General features: G+C 53.9%; 2 protein-coding genes across 2 annotated transcripts; both read right to left on the reverse strand.

Moving 5' to 3' along the window:
• Positions 1-2,684: 2,684 nt before the first annotated feature.
• TMEM275 (transmembrane protein 275) lies at positions 2,685-3,987 on the reverse strand. Its single transcript, XM_084875204.1, has one exon. It carries the CDS (start codon positions 3,902-3,904, stop codon positions 3,368-3,370), a length of 537 nt encoding a protein of 178 aa, XP_084731330.1. The 5' UTR covers positions 3,905-3,987; the 3' UTR covers positions 2,685-3,367.
• A 10,884-nt stretch (positions 3,988-14,871) lies between these two features.
• KNCN (kinocilin) lies at positions 14,872-17,902 on the reverse strand (the record flags this gene model as incomplete). Its single annotated transcript, XM_084871246.1, has 4 exons — positions 14,872-14,951; positions 15,761-15,835; positions 16,497-16,565; positions 17,752-17,902. The coding sequence occupies 4 exons, from the start codon at positions 17,900-17,902 to the stop codon at positions 14,872-14,874; spliced, it is 375 nt and encodes a 124-aa protein (XP_084727372.1).
• Positions 17,903-18,112: the final 210 nt, after the last annotated feature.

An 18,112-nucleotide genomic window follows, 5' to 3' on the forward strand; every position in this document is an offset into this window, starting at 1 on the left:
TTGATCATTTTCTCTAGAGTCTCAGCTGTGGGATAAGATTCACATATTTTACTAACTCAGCAAATATTTGTTGAGCACCACCTTGTGCCTGGTAGGCGCTGAGTGCACAGCAGTGAACAAGACAGAGTCCAACCTCTCAGAATTCACAGTCCATTCACTTCTTCATAATCCCCTACTCCCCCTCCATAGACCTCATCATTGAGGCACCAGCACCAGCAGAAGGGTAGGTGAGATTCAGAACTGGGCAACTAGACTCAGAGATTAGACTAGTTAGATTCTGGGTTCCATCTTCATCTCTCCCACGGGCCTCATCTGGACTCATGCCTAGCCATCACCCAATGCCAGTGGCTTCTAAATCTGCATCCCCTCTCTCTCTTTCCAGAATTCAGGGTGTGGCTCCAGCTCCAGGGGAAGTTCCACTGAGCTAACAGACCTTTTATCTTAGCACAGCCCTTGCTTTTCCTCCAGATATGCCCAGCTGCTCTGACCAAGATTTTAGAACTTTATCGCAGATTCTTCTCTTTCCCTCTCCTTATACTCCCCCAACAGGAAAACCTCAAACATGATGTCAAATCTGTCCCCTTCACAGCCACCACTCCAGTCCCAGCCCCCAGCAATAACCTCCTAACCCTATTTTCCTCTTGTCCCCAACACTGTTTTCCACACAGCAGGCAGAGCGCTCTTCATAAATCAGATCATGCTTAAAACCCTCCAGTGGCTCCCATCTCTCCGAGAATAAAATCCCGACTCCTCGTGTTGGCTTACTCAGCTTTATATGAGCCGAGCAATAGTTCCTCCCCGCCAAGTTCATCTCCCACCCCACCACCCTTTTTTCTTGGCCTGATGGCCGGAGGCCACGTTCATTCTCCCCTTAGGGCTTTTGCACTGGTGTACTGCCCTAGAGGGGCCTGAAGGAGTGTGAGGGGAGGAGTCCCCTGGCAGGGCAGGCCTGGGTTGAGGGGATGTTGCTAGGGCGGCTGACTGGAAACTGAGTCCTGGGGTATAGAGAATATCTTCTGGTGTGCCTATGGAGAGGGAGCCACCACAGATGGAGCAAATGACCTTCAGCTGGGCACAGCCGTGGGAGAGAGACTCCAGGGAGACAATGCCTTCCCCTGACCCCACCTCACTGCCATTGTATTCATTCACACCATCTCTCTGTGGCCCACTGCCTCAAGTTCTTATCACCTGTTTGTGCTTCCTCCTCAGCAGCCAGGCTCCTTGATCTGAAAGTCTTCTTGTGGGGGGAGAAGAGGAAGATGATGTGCAAGTCTAGGCCTCTGCCAGCAGGTGAAGAGGGGTGTGGGCTGAGCCTAGCATCCTAGGGCTAGAATCTGGGGTGTCTCCTACTAAGAAGGTGTACAAGGGTGGGCCAAATCACACCCCAAGGCAGCATCAGCAGTGGCCCCCTCATCTCCTACTCTACCAGCAGCAGGTGGCATCTGAGGCTGCAGACCAGTGAACCAGAAGAGGCAGATCTGGAACTGGAGCCTGGGGTGGCAACCTTAAAACACACACATAATACACAACACACACACACACACACACACACACACACACACAGTGGGGGTGGGGAAGTGCGCTGAGAAGAGGTCATCAGCTCCAGGGGCTAGATCTTCAAAGGTTAGGACCCATCGACCCATGTGAATTAATAGAGATGGCCTGCTCAGCATCTATGTATATAGATTCCCTAGTCCCCCAGTCAATGGGAGGGCAGACAGCAGGAGAAGCAGAGGCAGACACGGGGCTCAGAGGAAGGAAGACAGAATCTCAGGGCTGGTGGGAAGAGCCTGGGCCCAAGCAGAAGAGCAGTGAGGCCCGCTCTGGAAGGAAAATGGCGGCTGAAGAAGCCAAGGGCGGGTGGGCAGGGAGTCATGGTCAGCAAGCGGTTGTGGTCCAGTGTGTGCCACCGTCCCAGGCACTGCTGGCCCGGGTCCCCACAATCAGAGAAGGGCCTGGCCCAGGGTTGCCGTGTCTTCCCCCCAGACTCCAGGTCCTTTGTTTCTTCTTGCAAAGCAGCTTCTAGCCCTCTACCAGATGCCATTACCCACCCACACAGAGCACAGCTAAGCCCAGACACTGCCAATTCTGCCAGATCAGAAGAAACGACTAGGGCCGAAACCGGTTTAGCTCAGTGGATAGAGTGTCTGCCTGTGGACTGAAGGGTCCCGGGTTCGATTCCGGTCAAGGGCATGTACCTTGGATGCGGGCACATCCCAGGTAGGGGATGTGCAAGAGGCAGCTGGTCGCTGTTTCTCTCTCATCGTAGTTTCTAGCTCTCTATCCCTCTCCCTTCCTCTCTGTAAAAAATCAATTTATATATATATATATATATATATATATATATATATATATATATATATATATAAAAGAAAGAAACGACTAGGATTTGTATAACCATAGGGAGCCCTTCTTTCCTCCCATCTCCACTGGGTGACAGCCCTCAACCACCTCATGCCCACTCCCTACCTCATGCACACAGCCGGGTGATCTCTCCCATAGGCACAGTCTTTTATGTTCGGTCCCCCAGCCTGACACACCTGTTCCCCAGTTCACAGGCACCCCAGTCTGTTTTTGCTCACAGTCACACAGTCCTCTCCTCTACGTCTCCAAGGGGATGGGAGGACCCCAGCCCAGGGCCCTGTAATCAGGCCCTCCTTCGGGGCTGTACAGCCACAGCGGACTTGACTCCAAGGTGCTTTATTGAGAAGCGAGCACAGAGAGGATGCACAGGAGGAGCCCTCATTGGGTCACTCCGTCGGGCCCTAGCCTCAGCTCCCCCTGCACCCAAGTTGAGGGTAGGGGTGTGTACAACCCAGTTCTACCTTAGAAACTATCCTAGCTCAAATCAGAACCTCCATCCTCCTCAACTAATCCCCAAAGGTCATGGAGTAGAGATGAGGAGGGCGGGGAGGAGCAGAAGGGAGAGCTGGTCAGAAGGGAGAGCTGGTGACTTCTCAGTGTGTAGGGGCAGGAGACAGCCAGGCTGATACTCCTCCCCTTCTCCCCTTTCCTCCCACCCCCAGCAGTTAGTCCCTGTCAGAGTGCCTTTGTTCCGTGTCCAAATGCCCTGGGTAGTGGTGTTAGGGACTGGAGGTCCAGAGGCCCAGTTTCATTCAGTCTGGGAGCGAAGTAATGTAGGGCCCAGCACACTCCACCTAAAGGGCCAGGGAGCTGCCCCCTCCTGGGGTGAGGGGCATGCCTCGACCCATTCGCCCCCTAACAGTCCTAGAGGTGGGACACATGAGCCACCTGTGCTCAGCACCAGACCCTTATGTAAATGTCCTTTCTCTTGTCTTCTGTTTGTTTGTTTTTTAGCACTGAACGGAGGGACCTGGGCCAGGAGAGTCCGAGAGGGCCCCGGCCGCTAGGGGGCGGCGCGCTCCCGGGGCAGGTTGAGGCGCTCCCCGTTGGTGCGCGGCGTGTCGGCGGCTGCAGGCGCGGAGGCGTCCAGGGTGAAGGGGCGGGGGGCGGGGCCGGTGCTGGAGCGGCCGGAGGACGCGGACGAGGCGGTGGGGCTGAGCTGAATGGCCGTGGTGTCCTGCGCCGTGCGCTCGCTGCTCTCCATCTCCAGCGCCACCGTCCCGCCGCCGCCGCCCCGGCGCGGACCCTTGGCGGCCGCCGAGTGCGGGCGGGCCCCGGGGCCCCGGCGGCTACAGGCGCAGCAGGCGGCGAACAGGCCCAGCGCCACCGCCAGCAGCGCCGGCCCCGCCACCAGCGGCGCGTAGTGCTTGGGCGGGAAGGAGGCGAAGGCACCCACCAGGGTCACGTTCAGGCCCGCCAGCAGCACGCACAGGCCGCAGGCGCAGCACAGCGCGGGGGACCGCAGCTCCGGCAACCAGCCTCGCGCGCCGGCGGCGGGCGCCTGTGCAGAGGGCCCCCCGCTCTTCCCTTTGGGCGGCATCGGTCTGGGGAGGCCGAGCACCCATCAGGCTCCTTCTGGTTGCCGGCCCGGACCAGCCCCGATGTCAGCGGCCAAGCGCCCAGTCATCCTGTGGGGCAGAGCAAGAGGGTGGAGGGGTCAGCAGCAGCGTGGCTCAGGTTCCAACCGCACTGTCAGGTCTGGGGCTAACTCCAGTGCCTGGGAGTGCACAGGTCATCTTGGCCAGCCTCTGTCTCTGGGAAGCAATAGCCCACCGGGAAAGAGCCATCCTTTGTTTTCCTACCCAGTCCCTGGAGCCCTCTGGCTAATTTGGAGAACAGTGGTCCGGTGGAAGAGCCTTACTGCCCTCTCTCCTCCAGACAGACACAGCCTCTCCACCTACCCTCCTCCAGGAAGCCTTCTTGGGCTAATTACATGGAGTGAATGGCTTCAAAGTGCTGGAATGAGAATCATTATCAGTAGTAGTTATATGGCAAGTGGCCCCTCTTGGGATTTAGACACCCTCCCCCCCTCCCCCCCCCCCCCGCTGTGGCCCCCTCTCCCCCAGCCTTATAAATCATCCTGTATAACCCCTCCTTGCCCAGAAGAGGTCTAGCAAGTTACCCCAGATCCAGGACCAGGACCTAATGGCCCACCTCCTGGCCTGCATGTCCCCACCTTAGGCTATGGTAGGCACAGCAGTGACATCCTGAACATCAGGTGAGGCCCTGGAGTGAGTGACCGCATGAGAGTGAGGAGCTTTTAATGTCTCAGATGGGCAGTGAGAAGGGACAGTCCCTATGTAGGTTGGGTTTGGCTGGAACAGACCCAAGGCCCCAGCTTCTTTCTAGCTGGGAATTCTATAAGATTCCAATCCTACCTCCATCCCACCTTGCCCAGCCCCCCTCCCCCCCACACAGGATTCTACTGTTGAACCTGGACTCACAAGCCTGATCACTGGATGGTAGAATTCCTTTCTAGGATTCTCTAGTATCTGGGATCCATCACTGGATTCTAGAATTCGGGGCGTGCATGCACAAGCAAGCATAAGGTAATCAGAGTCTAGGGATTTAAGACTTCTATTGAGAATTCTGTTCTATAACATAAAGTCATAGGTATGGAGTCCCTCAAAGGGTGAGATCATAACTGTGGAGTTGTGTTAAAATTATGAAAAATATTTCAAAAAAAGGGCTCTGGGTGGGGTGAGAGGCACATAAGCAGATGGTACCACACCTGGGAACAGAGCATGCAGGATAAGTAAGAGAGCCTGATGTGAACAAGTGGCCTGTCCAGGCTTCAGTGTTAACACCTGTCATGTAAGGCTAATAAGAGAACCTACCTTGGGGTGAAGTAATAATTAAATGCTTTAAGCTAAATCAAATGCTTAGAACAGAGCCTGGAACATAAGTGACAATTCAGTGAGTGTTCGCCATTTGCCAGAGTGGCAGTTGATAGACAAGGGGGCAATAAGCTCTCAGATCTGGGAGGTTGGCCTTGTTTCGTTTGCAAAGAGAACAGTGGTCTGTCCCTCCGGTGGAAGTGCTCAAGGCTTTGAGTTGTCCTGTGGGTGTCCAAGGCCTGCACACAGTGGGATGGAGAGGGTTTGGTTACTTGTGAATGAAAATGAGGGGGAGGTGCCAGAGAAGGGTAGCTCAGGTCTTCGCTCTGGACACAGGTTTGAACCAGCCTGGCCCAAGCAGGTCAGAGAGCCTGGCAGGGGCGGGGACACCTCCATTTCTGCCCAGATCTGATGATTCCAGGGCTCCCTTCTCTGGCTCCATAGTGAGAGGTAGCAGTTCTACTAGGACTCCATCCAGAAGCACGGGGCTGATACACTAAGCTGGCAGGAATTCAGAAATTCCCAAATCCTGGCAAAAAAAAGACAACACCAAACCAAAAAACAGCACACCCCATGTTGATCCTTGAGGGCATTTACAGACCACAGATCCCTGAAGAAGTTCCACATTTGCATGAACCATTTGCTCTCTATAACCTGCAGCTGTTGGTCCTGCTGAGCAGAAATAGTAACCACTAATTTCTGGGTACAGCAATTTCCAGTTTGCAAAGCACTTCACATTCATGACTGAATAGAACAACTGCTTGATACTTATTACCAGCCACATTTCACAAGTGAGGGAATGGAGGCTCAGAGTGGGAGGTGGAGCTGGCTCCCACGGCTGCACTAAAAGATGACACTCTGAGACCAGTCAGGGAACACATGACCTGGTGCAATTGTGTGCAGTCTTGCTTCATCTCACAGGGCAGAGTTTGATCCCTTGAGGGCTGATGTGGAGGTAACGCCTAACTTTCCTGCTACCCTCAGGAGGGGCTGTGAGGTTCCCTAATATAGCCCCTGCCCCCCACCACCACCATTTCTCAAGTCCAATATTCAATATTGGATATTCATGAGGTGGGTAGGAGCTTGAAAAGAGGGGCTATATGAATATTCAACATCATCTGACAAAGGCAGGTCTTCCCTCCTATGGGAAGGCTGTCTGAGGCGGGAGGAAGGAGGCCCTGGTGGAGGGGATGGAGTCTGGCTCTTCACCTCACTACCCAACAAGCACCTGAAAGCTGACCCTGGACAAGGAAGGGCAGGCCCCAGGTGGCTGGAGGGTCCAAGTTTCTTTTCCCTTGTAGGGAAGTCTCTTTGTCTTTGACTTTCAGCAGTTTTACTAAGTTGTGCCCAGGTGAGATTTTTCTTCATATTTATCCTTCTTGGGCTTTCCGGGGCTTCGTACAATCTGTGGCTTGATTCCCCACTGCCACCCCAGTTTTGAAGTATTTTCAGCCATTATCTTTTCCCCATTTTCTTCTCTCCTCTACTGCTGAGACCCTAGTTGTGCTCCAGTTCAACCATTTGACATTATCCTATGTCTCTTACACTCTATTCTTTATTTTCTAGCCTATTTATCTTCTGCCTGGTTACTTTTCTTCTGATCTGTCATATGGTTTGCCAATCCTCTCTTCACCTGTGTCTTCATCTATTCAGTTCTAGAATGTTCATTTCTAGAATTGCCACTTGATTATTTTCCAAAGATTCTAGTTTTTTGTTGTTATTGTTGTTGATTCTTATCTGTTTTCTTGAACATATTAAACCCCTTAATGTCGATGTGTGAAAACTCCAATATCTGGTTCTCTTGTTTCTGTTATTTGTTTTATTGCTCTTGGTTTTTGGCCACTTACTCTTACCTCTTGGAATGCCAGTTAAGTTTTTATTAAATGTTCAGCATTGCAGAGATAGCCTGAGGCTCTGAATGATGTCAACTTCCTCAAGAGATGTACTTGTGCTTCTGACAGGCAGCTCAAGAAAGGACAGGCCACTTTCACCCGCTCTGAGATGGCAGGGACTCTGAGCTGTGCTCCAGGCTTTCTGAGCCTGGGTTATATGTGGTTAGTGGTACTCTCAGAGGATAGCCCTTTAAGATCCCCAACTAGAAACTGAAGTTTGTATTTGTTGTTATTCTTAAAATAGGGCCTCCCTTCTTTTTAAGCCCCGAATTCCTATTTTGACTTGCCAACTCCGCGGCCACTGCCCCCTATAAATTGAAAAATGCTTTAAGGGAAAAAGTGAAACCAAATATTCTTTTGTCTCCAAGTTCATGGTCACTCAACACCTTTCAGCCTTGGTAGCTCTTCCATGTCTTTAAACAGAGTTCTGAACTGTCTACTCCAGCATTCTTAGTTATCCTCAGTGAGTGAGTTGGTCTGATACAAGCTAGTCTATCTTAGCCAGAAGCAAGTCCAGGTGAGAATCTGAAATTAGCATCTTCAGATTGCTAAATTAATTGTACTATGCTGAGCACTTTCAGTAACAGGAGATAAACTATTACTGTGATAGCCCCATTTAATAGATGAGGCTATTAAGGCACAGACAGATTAAACTCACACGGGACGACTGAGTAGCAGGGGTGGTACCAGGATTTGAAACCTGGTGTTCTGATCTGGAAGCCTGAGCTCTCAGTTTAGCACAGTGCTAGGCTTGCTAAACGCTTGTCTTGTCGCACAGAGCTTAGACTCTCCTCAGGGCCCTGTAGATAAGCTTCTGTAATTAGCACTAACACTGCTCACCTGTCAACAGCACAGGAGAAGCTGGGGTGTGTTCTGAGTGTCCCTCCAGAAGGCAGACTCTGCTGCTCCTTGGCTTAGCACACTAAGCCCAACAGAGAACGCCTGCCCATGGGCTGAGCTTCCAAGTGCTAATTGTCAATGAATGATTCTTATCTGCCCCTGGTTGGCAAAGCTGACTCTGGAAGACAAAACTACTTCCAGAGTTTCCGCTCAGGCAGAGAAAGGGCTAAGGGCTCTTTCTGCCTCCACCCTGGTTAATTGGGATTTGGGGAAGGTACACAGAGGTGAGGTGTTGAGGTCGCTCAGCTGTTGCAATTCGAATTGCACCACCATTTCCACTTGTGGACAGTGGCCCTCCAGCTGGAGCTGTTGCAATACCGGGCACTCTTTCGTTGAGGGAGCTCTGGCCAGCTCCGTTGTCACTGTGGTTGTTCACTAAACTAAGGTGACCAGACATCCCGCTTTTGGCGGTACAGTCCCGATTTTTAAAAATTGGGACTTTTTTTTAAAATGCCTAGGGACGCGGGACAAATTGTTAAAAATCGGGACTGTCCCGCCAAAAGCGGGATGTCTGGTCACCTTACACTAAACCTTTCTGGTTCTTCCTGCTTCTGGACACATGTGAAGATTGCACTTCCTGGCCAATTTGTGATCAGGTGGGGCTGTGACTTGTGAATTATGACTTGTGCCACTTACAGGCTGGAGTATTTAATTGGGAAGTAGAATGCTCCCACTTGATGCTATTGCTATCTGAAAGCCTCCAACAATTATCAATAGGTCCTCAGTAGGTGGAGGCAAGAACTCCTGAGGAGGGGGTCTCTGCCTGAAGCCCCTTGAGATCAGCCTGCCCCACACCCTGGCCCCTCCATGGGTCTGGACGTCTGTGTTGTACAAGAACAGTTACTTGGCCAGGGGCAGCTGCCAGGCCTCCTGGCTCCAGGTTCCTGATCCAAGGGCCCAAGAGCCTCTGGGCAATATTAGCCATCAGCCATCAGACATGAGCCACTGGGCCCAGCCCCCATCCTCCAAGTGTGACTGAGGGACTCATTTCTCAGTCTGAACGTTTTGTCCCTCACTGTGAAACCTCTGTTCTTCTTGATCTTAATCCATTTGTCCCTCTCCCCCCTCCCCTGCTGAAAAATCTGGGCCAGCCCCTTCCCCTGACCATTCCCAGCCCCAGTGCTCTCTCTATCCCAAGCTCCTCCCATCCCCACTGCACCCCATCCTCAGGAAACCCCATACTCATTGCTGGCTTATTCACCATCCTGGAAGATTCTCAGCTTCTCTTACTGAACTCTGCCTCCCCAAAGCCCCAAGAGTGGCCACCACTCCCCCTCCAACCAAATTCACAGGCCCCTCCCCACCCCAAGTGGCAGGCACTGGGGTGTGCACACACACACACACACACACACACACACACACACACAATACCCATGGGCACTCAGTGACCAGACATGTCCAGAAATATAAACACGGATGCATGACACACTGAGAATTGCAGACACAGGCCAACAGGTAGACAGACACTCTCTCAGTTGCCTGTCTCTTTGGTGGCAATGAGTGCTGCCCAGCAGAGGCGCCTCTGGAGACTTCTGACTTCTCTTTACCTGGGAGTGTGGGGGTGGAGGGGAGCTACTCAGTAGTGAGGAGAGCCGGAGCCCTGGGAGAGGCGATGAGGGGCAGAGGCCATTCCAGCTGCTCTGCGGGTGCCTTCCCATTTGCTCGCAGTTTCTCTTACCAGGGCTCAGTTTTTGCTGAGTTTGGTCAGGATGGTCCAGCTGAGAGGTCCCAGTGACACAGGACTCTCTCAGGCCTCCCCAACCACCACCCCCAATTCAGAGCACCAGAGCATTTCCAGTCCAATCCCCAACCCAATCTGCTACCCAGCCCTGCAGCTTCTCCCCTCCAGGTATCTCCAGAATCCAGCCCTTCCTCTGGTCTCACTGCCACCCCCATTCTGCCACCTTCCCCCGTTCTCCCTGTGGATTAAAACCTCAGCCCTGGCTCCCTCCAGGTAGCGATTTGTGCAGGATTAGAGCTGAACTCGCCAGGTGTGCTCCAGCGAGCATGCTGCTCCCTGGGCCTGAACCACCCGTTGACTTGACCTTCACCTGCTAACTCCAGCTCAGCCCTCAGAGTGCAACTGGGATGCCACTCCCTTCAGGAAGCCTCCCTTAACTCCCCAAATCAGCAGGCAACCCATGACTCCTGTGTCCAGATGTGCATCCCCCGGTGGCCTTCCCTGAGGACCAGAATTATATCCTCTTTGCAGCCACTCCCCCAAAGCAGTGCCTGAGTCTCCCAGGGGCCCAGGGAATAGGGTTATATAAATGGTGAAGGGAGGAGTTGGTCAGAGGGTCCTCTGTGTCTCCTGTCTTCCTGGCTTCATCTGCCTCTCAGTTTTGAAGTCACTTTGTGCCCACTTCTCTCTGATTTCCTCCTTCGCTTTGGGAGCCAGTGATGGACAGCTGGGTGGGGCTGGAGGTGGATTCTAGGGCAGGTTCTTACAGAGTTAAAAAGGGGGAGATCAAAGATTAGCAGAGTGGCCCAAAGCAGCCACTCTGTGCTGTCTCCCCTCTGTGTCCCTCCCTGTTTTTTCCATCTCTTTTGGAAGAACCCTATCTCAAAGCTACAGGTCCCTGATTTCCTGTCTAGACACAACCCAGTTCCCCTGGGGTTCAGGGCTGGATGAAGTATCTTCTCCATTCCTTACAGCACCCCTCCTCATTCCCTCTCCTCTCCCCCCCTCTCCTCTTATCTCCATCCTCCCTCCAGCTTCCTCCAGCTCCTTCACTTGCCTGAGCCAGTCCGTGGCCCCCTGAGCACCCAGGAGGAATGGATTCCAAGAGATTCCTGAAGCAGGAATGGGGTGGGGTGGGGTAGGAGGGAAGGGTGGGCTGATCTCCCTGACTCACCGGCCTGGCTGCGAAGATCGGGACTCCGCGGCGGGTGGGCAGCGGGATGGGCAGGGTGCGATGGGCCGGGAGCCCCTGGCTCCGTGCGCTGGGCGGGGAGGGCTGAGCGAGCGGTGCGCTGGGGGAGGGCTGAGTGAGCGGTGCGCTGGGCGGCGGCCAGGCGCGCAGATTCCAGCGTGGTCGTGGTCGCGGCCCCTCGTTCCCTCTGGCCTCAGGAGAAGCGATGATCCCACGAAGTGTCCTGCCTCCCCCTCCTCGCCGCGCGTTTCCCCTCCCTCTCTGGCATCTTTGTGGGTTTCAAGCCCCCTGCAGAGACCCCAGCCGCCCGCAGGCTCCAGGCTGGACTTTTTGAGTCCGCGGTGGACACAGCGCCGCTCACCCTTACAGCGCGGGGTGCTGGTCCCCCGGGCTCTGTCTGCAGCCTCAGACCTACATCCTTGGAGGGTGTGGGGACGGAGCTGTGGGAGCGGGGAGATTCTCCCAGGGATGGGATTGTTCCCCAACCACCCTCCACCAATCCTGCCCCCAGAAAGGGGTGTGGCCACAAGCCTCTTAAGGGACCGGACCGTGTCTCCCCAGAGCGATGATGGAAAGGGCTCTTGGGGTGAAAGAATGAGGAGGGAGTGCAGGTTCAAGGCCACCAGCCTGGGCTGTGATAGAGAGACCGGGTGGGCATCTGAGAGGCTGATTTTCCAGACCCCCGGGTTCAGGTGGAAAAGCCTCTCTGCCTCGCCTTCATCCGTCCTCCCATCCATGCACAGCCCTCCCTGGTGTGACCTGGTGCCAGCACCCTCCATGCTGACAGTGGTCCTGTGAGGGGGCTGCTGTCCTTGTCCTCCATTGGCAGATGAGGAGAGTGAGGCACAGGGCCAGAACAAGGATGTGAGTCAAAACTCCAGACTCCACCCGGGGCCAGTCAGTCCCCAGGTTGGCCTAGAGCAGTGTTTCCCAACCTTCTCTCATGATGAGAATCACCTGGTGGAGTTGTTAAAACACAGATTCCCGAATCCCAACTAAGAAGTGCTAAACTAGAATTTTTTGGGAACATATAGGTAAAATTGTATACTTAACTAGTGCTCTAACACAGATGTTATATACAGAGCACTAAGTTAGGTATGCAATTTTACCTATATGTTCTCAAAAATTCTAGTTTAGCACTTCTTAGTTGGGATTCGGGAATCTGTGTTTTAACAACTCCATCAGGTGATTCTCATCATGAGAGAAGGTTGGGAAACACTGGCCTAGAGGACTGCCTGGACAAGCACGCCCCTCACCACCCAACCAGGTCAGAACAGGGCTATCGGACAGAACTGATTTCATTTATTGAACAGACCACTGGCAGAGCAGGTCTAATGGCCTGGCCCTGTCCACACCCCTCCAGTGCTTAAATATTGCAGGGATCAGGAGCTGTTCAGAGGTGAGAGGGCACGTCCTCCTAACACTACCCATCACTCCACCCCTGCCCCCTTGGCCCAACCTCACCTTCTTCCAAAGCAGGGGTGGCGAGAAGGCATGTGTCTCTACATGGACCACTCCTGTGATCAGGTTGAGGGCGTGTGGGTGGAGGAGATATGCTTGGGGAAGGGATATCTGGACATTCACTTCCCCCTTGGGGAAGGAGTCTCAAGGAGCTCATTTTAGGGAGTGGGGAGTGGGGGAAAAGAGGAGCCAGGCATGGCCTCAAGAACTCCCACCCAGTTTCAAGAGTCCTTTGAACCCCACCCAATTCTTCAGTTCCTTTTTAAAAAAATTTTTTTATCCCCACATGAGGATATTTTTCCATTGATTTTTAGAGGGAGGGAAAGACAGAGGGAAACATTGATGTGAGAGAAACCCACTAATGGACTGGTGGTCTCTTGCACGAGCCCCGACCAGGGCCTGCAATGGAGGTATGTGCCCTTGGCCGGAATCAAACCCAGGATCCTTCAGTCTGCAGGCTGACACTCTATCCACTGAGCCAAACGGGCTAGGGCTCCAGAACCTTTCTATGTGTTCATTCCTTAATTTATTCCGCTCTGATCCCCAACACTGCCCTGTGCCTTGCCCTGTCAGCCCTCGGGGAGGTCATGGCTGGGAAGGGTAGACGGTGGGCCGCCCTGTGTGGGAGAGCTCAGGTCCACTTGCTCCACTCCCACCCCCTCCAGCCTTGGGCACTTTTGGGGGTGCTGCAGGTCAGGATTGAAGACAGACAGGAGGAAGGGTTCCTTATTGATCAAGGAGGGGCCATCACACCGGAGTACTATTGATGATAATGAGGTTTTGAGAAGAGGAGGAGAAATGGAGAAGAGGCAGTAACAGGAGCAGGAACATGAATGAGGAAGGGAGGAGGAAAAGGCAAGGAGGGAAGTTGACTCCCCCAGGCTGGAAGAATGAAACACTCCACTATGGGCCAGAGTATATGAAATTGAGCCTCTTTACGGAGCTCTGTCCCTTCATGGTCAGGGAGCTGGTCCTTGTGGCAGGTGCAGAAAATAGTTCTTGGGCAGGGAGAGAGAGGAGACCCGGGTGCAAGGCATGGCTCCACAATCTCCCACCTTGGGACTTGAGGAGTCCTTTTCCTTCAGAGTCTCAGCCTTTCCATCTGTACAGTGAGATGGTCTCTCCCACTTTGGGTTGGGTTTTCCAACCTCCACTGGGTATTTTCTGTATGCCCAGCTCTCCCCGCCTCTACCCTCAAGAGGGGAAATAGACAAGGGCCATTCAGAGTGATGTGGGCTATGGTGGAGGGAGCCCTGGGGTGATGGGAGCACAGCAAAATCAGTGGAGGCTTCCAAGAGGAGGTGCCACCTGCACAGATCCTTTCAGAATGAGAGTCTCCCTAGCTTTGTCTTTTTGCTCACCAGACCAGTTCAGAGGCCACAAACAGATGTCTCTGAAAAGACCATGAAGGTGCATGTGTATGAAGAGTGGCATGGAAGGAGGAGTAATGTGTTCTGTATAGCCACATGCACCTGGGCCAGGTCCTCCTTGCCTCAAGCCTGTAGGTACAGGAGGCCTTGAGGCGGATCTCTAGAGAAAGCCTGGGAGATGGTTTGTCTATTACAATTAAGCCATTAACCTTTACTGAGCACCTTGGGACTTGATGGTGACAGGAAAATGGCAACATACGGTGGGTTTAAATAGGATTAATTATTATTTTATGAAAAATAAGACTTCAACCTGCCTGATGATTATCGAGAGAGGGAAACACAAGCTGGTGGGAGGACCGGGGGCGGGGGGGGGGGGAAACTATGGTTAAGGTTTCTTGGAACTAGGCCTTTAAAGGTGGGGGGTTCGAAAGGCAGAGCAGTGCAGAGGGGCCTCCAGGAGAACATCAGCCAGGGCTTGGAGGCTGGATGTATTTAGAGTGTTCAAGAGCAGTGAGAGGGAGGGAAGAAGAAGGAGGCTGGATGTCTTGACTAGAGTCAAATACCAAGAGTCTCAGGGGATGAGCCACCTCCTCCTGGAAGCCTTCCGTCATGACAGTGACCACTTTGTTTAGGATCCCTCTACCCTCCTTACCCCCCACTTCCCCTCTGGTTCACTGCTGCTAAGATCCCTGAGGAGTTGCCCAGAGTTTTAATATCCCCAAAAGAGTCTGATCCAGACCCTCTATTCAGCCAGTGAGCTCTACAGGCCCAGGGCCCAGCCAGGACCCTGTCTGTGGTTCCTGTGGGCCTGTGGTTCACTTCTGTGGCCAGGCTGAAGCAAGAGACTGAGGTATCCCTGGACCTTAAATTCCACAGAAACCAGTCAATAGATACAAAATAGAACAAAGTTGAGCTGAAGTCCAGAGAGAAAATCCAGGTCAAGAGCCTAAAACAAAGACCCCTGTAGGGCTTCCAGCGACATCTTGTTTCAGACCTCCAGACTCCCACTCTGTGGATCTCGTAGCCAAGAGCCGTGGCCAGGTGAATGCAGGTCTGACATCTCCAGCACCTGATTTATTTCTGGTTTAGACCTAGGAGGGCTCTGAAATCCGGGTGGCAGGCAGGAAGGGGGCGGAGGGCGGGGGGCGGGGGACGCAGGGCAGGGGGTAGCCCCTCAGCTCTCCCCAGTCCCCCGGGCCCCTGGCTTCAGCTTCTCCAAGGTTCTGCTCACAGTGGCCAGGCTGCTTCGGACTCCTGAGGGAGAGACCAGGACGGGGCTGCCTGAGTAGACAGATCGCTGGGTCAGAGCTACCCAGAGGGACCTGGAGCAGAGTGGGATAGACTAGGGAGGGGATGGGGGAGGCCCAGGAGGCAGTTTCAGCCCCCTTCATAGAGGTGTGAATGGCCAGAACAGCCCTTCAAGAGGACTGCAGCCTGGTGTGGGATCAGAGGCAGGAACTGGGGCCGGACTGCCTGAGCTCAGTTCTAGCCCCTCTACTTCCAAGCTCTGTCACTTAACTTTCCTGTGCCCATATATAAAGTGGGGCTAATTTCAGCACCTTCCTCATATGGTTGTTCTGAGAATGGGATGAATTAATATATGTAAAGTGATTGGAACAGTGTCGGGCACGGCACCTATGCTGAGCTGAGGCATCTTCCCGCTGGTGCCAGGCACTGTGGGCTGGGCCGTCTTAGAGAGTCCTGCCTGGAATTTTCCAGTGTGTGGAGATGGGGCAGGAGGAAGGTGCCCAGTTTCAGGTACCAGCTCTGAGAGTTGGATTCTACCGTGGGAGAGTGAGAAAATGAACTGGGGCATGGGATGGAGGTGGGGAGGAGGAGCGAGGTGCTGACTATCCCAGGTCCTGAGGACAAACAAGAGGAGCTAAGCTCAGCTGGGAGCAAGGGTTTTGACTAAACCTATGGGAGAACTACCCAACTCTGCGGGCTCTCTGAGGCTGGGGAGACCCCTTCTGCATGCCCCTCAAGGTTTCTCGTGGTTCCCACAGAGCTGTTCAGCCAGAGGGGAGAGGTGGAAGAAGGATTCTGGAATTTGTGGTACTTACCCTCTTTATTGCCATTGGCGTTGGATCTTCCCTCCCCCTGGTCTGGCGCTGGATGGGGGTGGACTCTCAGGTTCCCTGCAGGATGAGACCACCCAAGCTCCCTGGTCACTAGGCCAGTTTTGGAAAGAGAAATCCTTCCTGTTGTCTAATCTCCATTCCTGCTGCTGTCTTTGCTCCATTCTGTTCTTTTAGGTCTTCTACACTCTCTGGGCTGGTGTGGATGGGGTGGAGATGGGGAAAGGGCCTTGAAGGAAAAGATGGTAGAGAACTGGGGATATATAAAACCCCACAGGATTGATGGAGATGGGAGGGTGTATCTGGGGAGGTGAGATGAAGTGGGGGTTATATAAGGGAGCTGAGGTCTTGTGGGAGAAAGATGGTTTATGGTGGCTCAGGGATGAAGTGGGGAGATCTGGAGATTTTGGAGGTTTGGGGGAGATGGAAAGTCTATCAAGGGAGATGGGAGTTTTAGGTGCTCTGAGCTACTTTAGGCACTTTTACAGCAGGCTGGAATATGCTGTACTATAGTCATAGCAATGCCTGTACCACATACCCAAACACCCCAAACACACACACACACACACACACACACACACGCACGCACAACTCCAACACACACAAGCAGGAGCAGTCACACATGTGGGGTCTGTTCCCTGCACAGTGGGCCACAGACTTATATACAAAGGGTCTCGCACAGACTTTGGCAGAGACTGCTGGGGACGGGGAGAGGACTCACCTAAGTTGGGCAGGAGGTGTTCCAGGTTGAACCGAGCCTTCAGGAAGGGGTAGGCCAACATCAGGAGCCCTGGGAAGAGAGACACAGGGGTACTGTGATGGGGAGAGACCTGGGGGGTGGGAGCTGCATGAAGCTGTGGGTGGGCTGTGAGCCCAGGGTGGTTTACAAGGGTGATACTGGACTGGCATGGAGGAGTGTGCAGGTTGGGGCTGTGGGTGTGTCAACATGAGCCTGTGAGTATGTGCACGGGGCCGTTTTCTAACAGCAGGTCCCAGGAGGAGCAGAGAGCAGTGCCTATCTGGGGAAGGGGCGTAGGGGTGTCGAACTCAATCAGAGAAGGGGCCAAAATCTAAAATCCAGCCTAAATCGCGGGCCGAATGGTTTACTGAACAGTCATAAACTGACAATGTCATAAACTGACAGCGGAGTGCAGTGATGACAGCGCGGTGCGGGCCACATTGCAAGGCCTGGCGGGCTGGATTTGGCCCGCGGGCCTTGTGTTTGACACATGTGGGCTACAGACCCCACCCAACCACTGGAAATAGGCTCAGCTGCCACAACCACCACCAAATCCCCCAGGGTAGGCTGGAAGGCTCCTCAGTATGCTCATTTCCACCCAGACCTGGAGAGGGGGTAGCAGAAGAACCCTGCCATTCCAACTTTATCCCCAGACCAAGGGTCCATGACCCTTGGCTGGAGTTTGCAGACACAGATGTCCAGAGCCCACAAGCCTAGGGCTTCTGGTTCTGTTTGGCCCAGGGTGGTGGAGTTGGGGTAAGAGATGGTATTGAGCATCACTGTGGGCACATCAGTGGGACTGGCCCGGATAGACAGATGGACAGATGCCTGGACAGACAGATGTGCTGCTGAGACATGCGGAGGAAAAAAGGAAACCCTTTGTCTGAGCTACATCCTGTCTTGGCTCAAGGGGGGTTCACTGGGAACTCTGTCTCCTTTTATCTGCTCCCATCAACCCACCATCAGGCTCATGAATCCTACCATAAGCCCAAGCGCCCAGGCCTGAGACTGGAGAGCCAGAGGGGGAGCGGCCAGAGAGGAATGGGGCACAGCTCCTTTCTTGGCAGTCCATGGAGGGAACCTCCCCGCAACCTTCCTCTCCCTCCCTGTCCCCCTCCCCCCCCCCCAAAGCTGCCTTGCTCTAGCTTCCACCCTCTCCTGTTGTCCCAGCTCTTCCCTTCGCTTCCTGTTCACCTGCCCATGCCCCTGCCCCTCTCTGAGCCCAGCACCTGCTCACCCAGACCAGCAGCGCCAATAAAGATACCACCCAGAGCAGCCACAGCTTTGGTCACGGAGACACCGATGATGATGCTGCCGGCCACCAGGCCAAGTGCCACGCATGCCAGCTGCAGGCAGTGGAAGTCTCTTCTGCTGACGGGGATGTCCATGCAGGCCTACCCAGGGCGCTGAGGCCAGCCGGCGGGGCCTGTTCCCAGCAAAGCCCTGGAGGTCTTGGTCCTCTTGGCTGTCCCTTGTCGGAGCTCCACCTTCAGGGTGGGAGTTTCTGGGCAGTAAGATCCTGGGCTTGTCACCCTTAGATTTATCTGCAACCCTATCCCACAGCTCTCCTCGGTGTCCCCCACCTTGACCTATGGTCT

Source organism: Pipistrellus hanaki (genome assembly GCF_964339955.1).
Source record: "Pipistrellus hanaki genome assembly, chromosome: 2".
Lineage (NCBI taxonomy): Eukaryota > Metazoa > Chordata > Mammalia > Chiroptera > Vespertilionidae > Pipistrellus > Pipistrellus hanaki.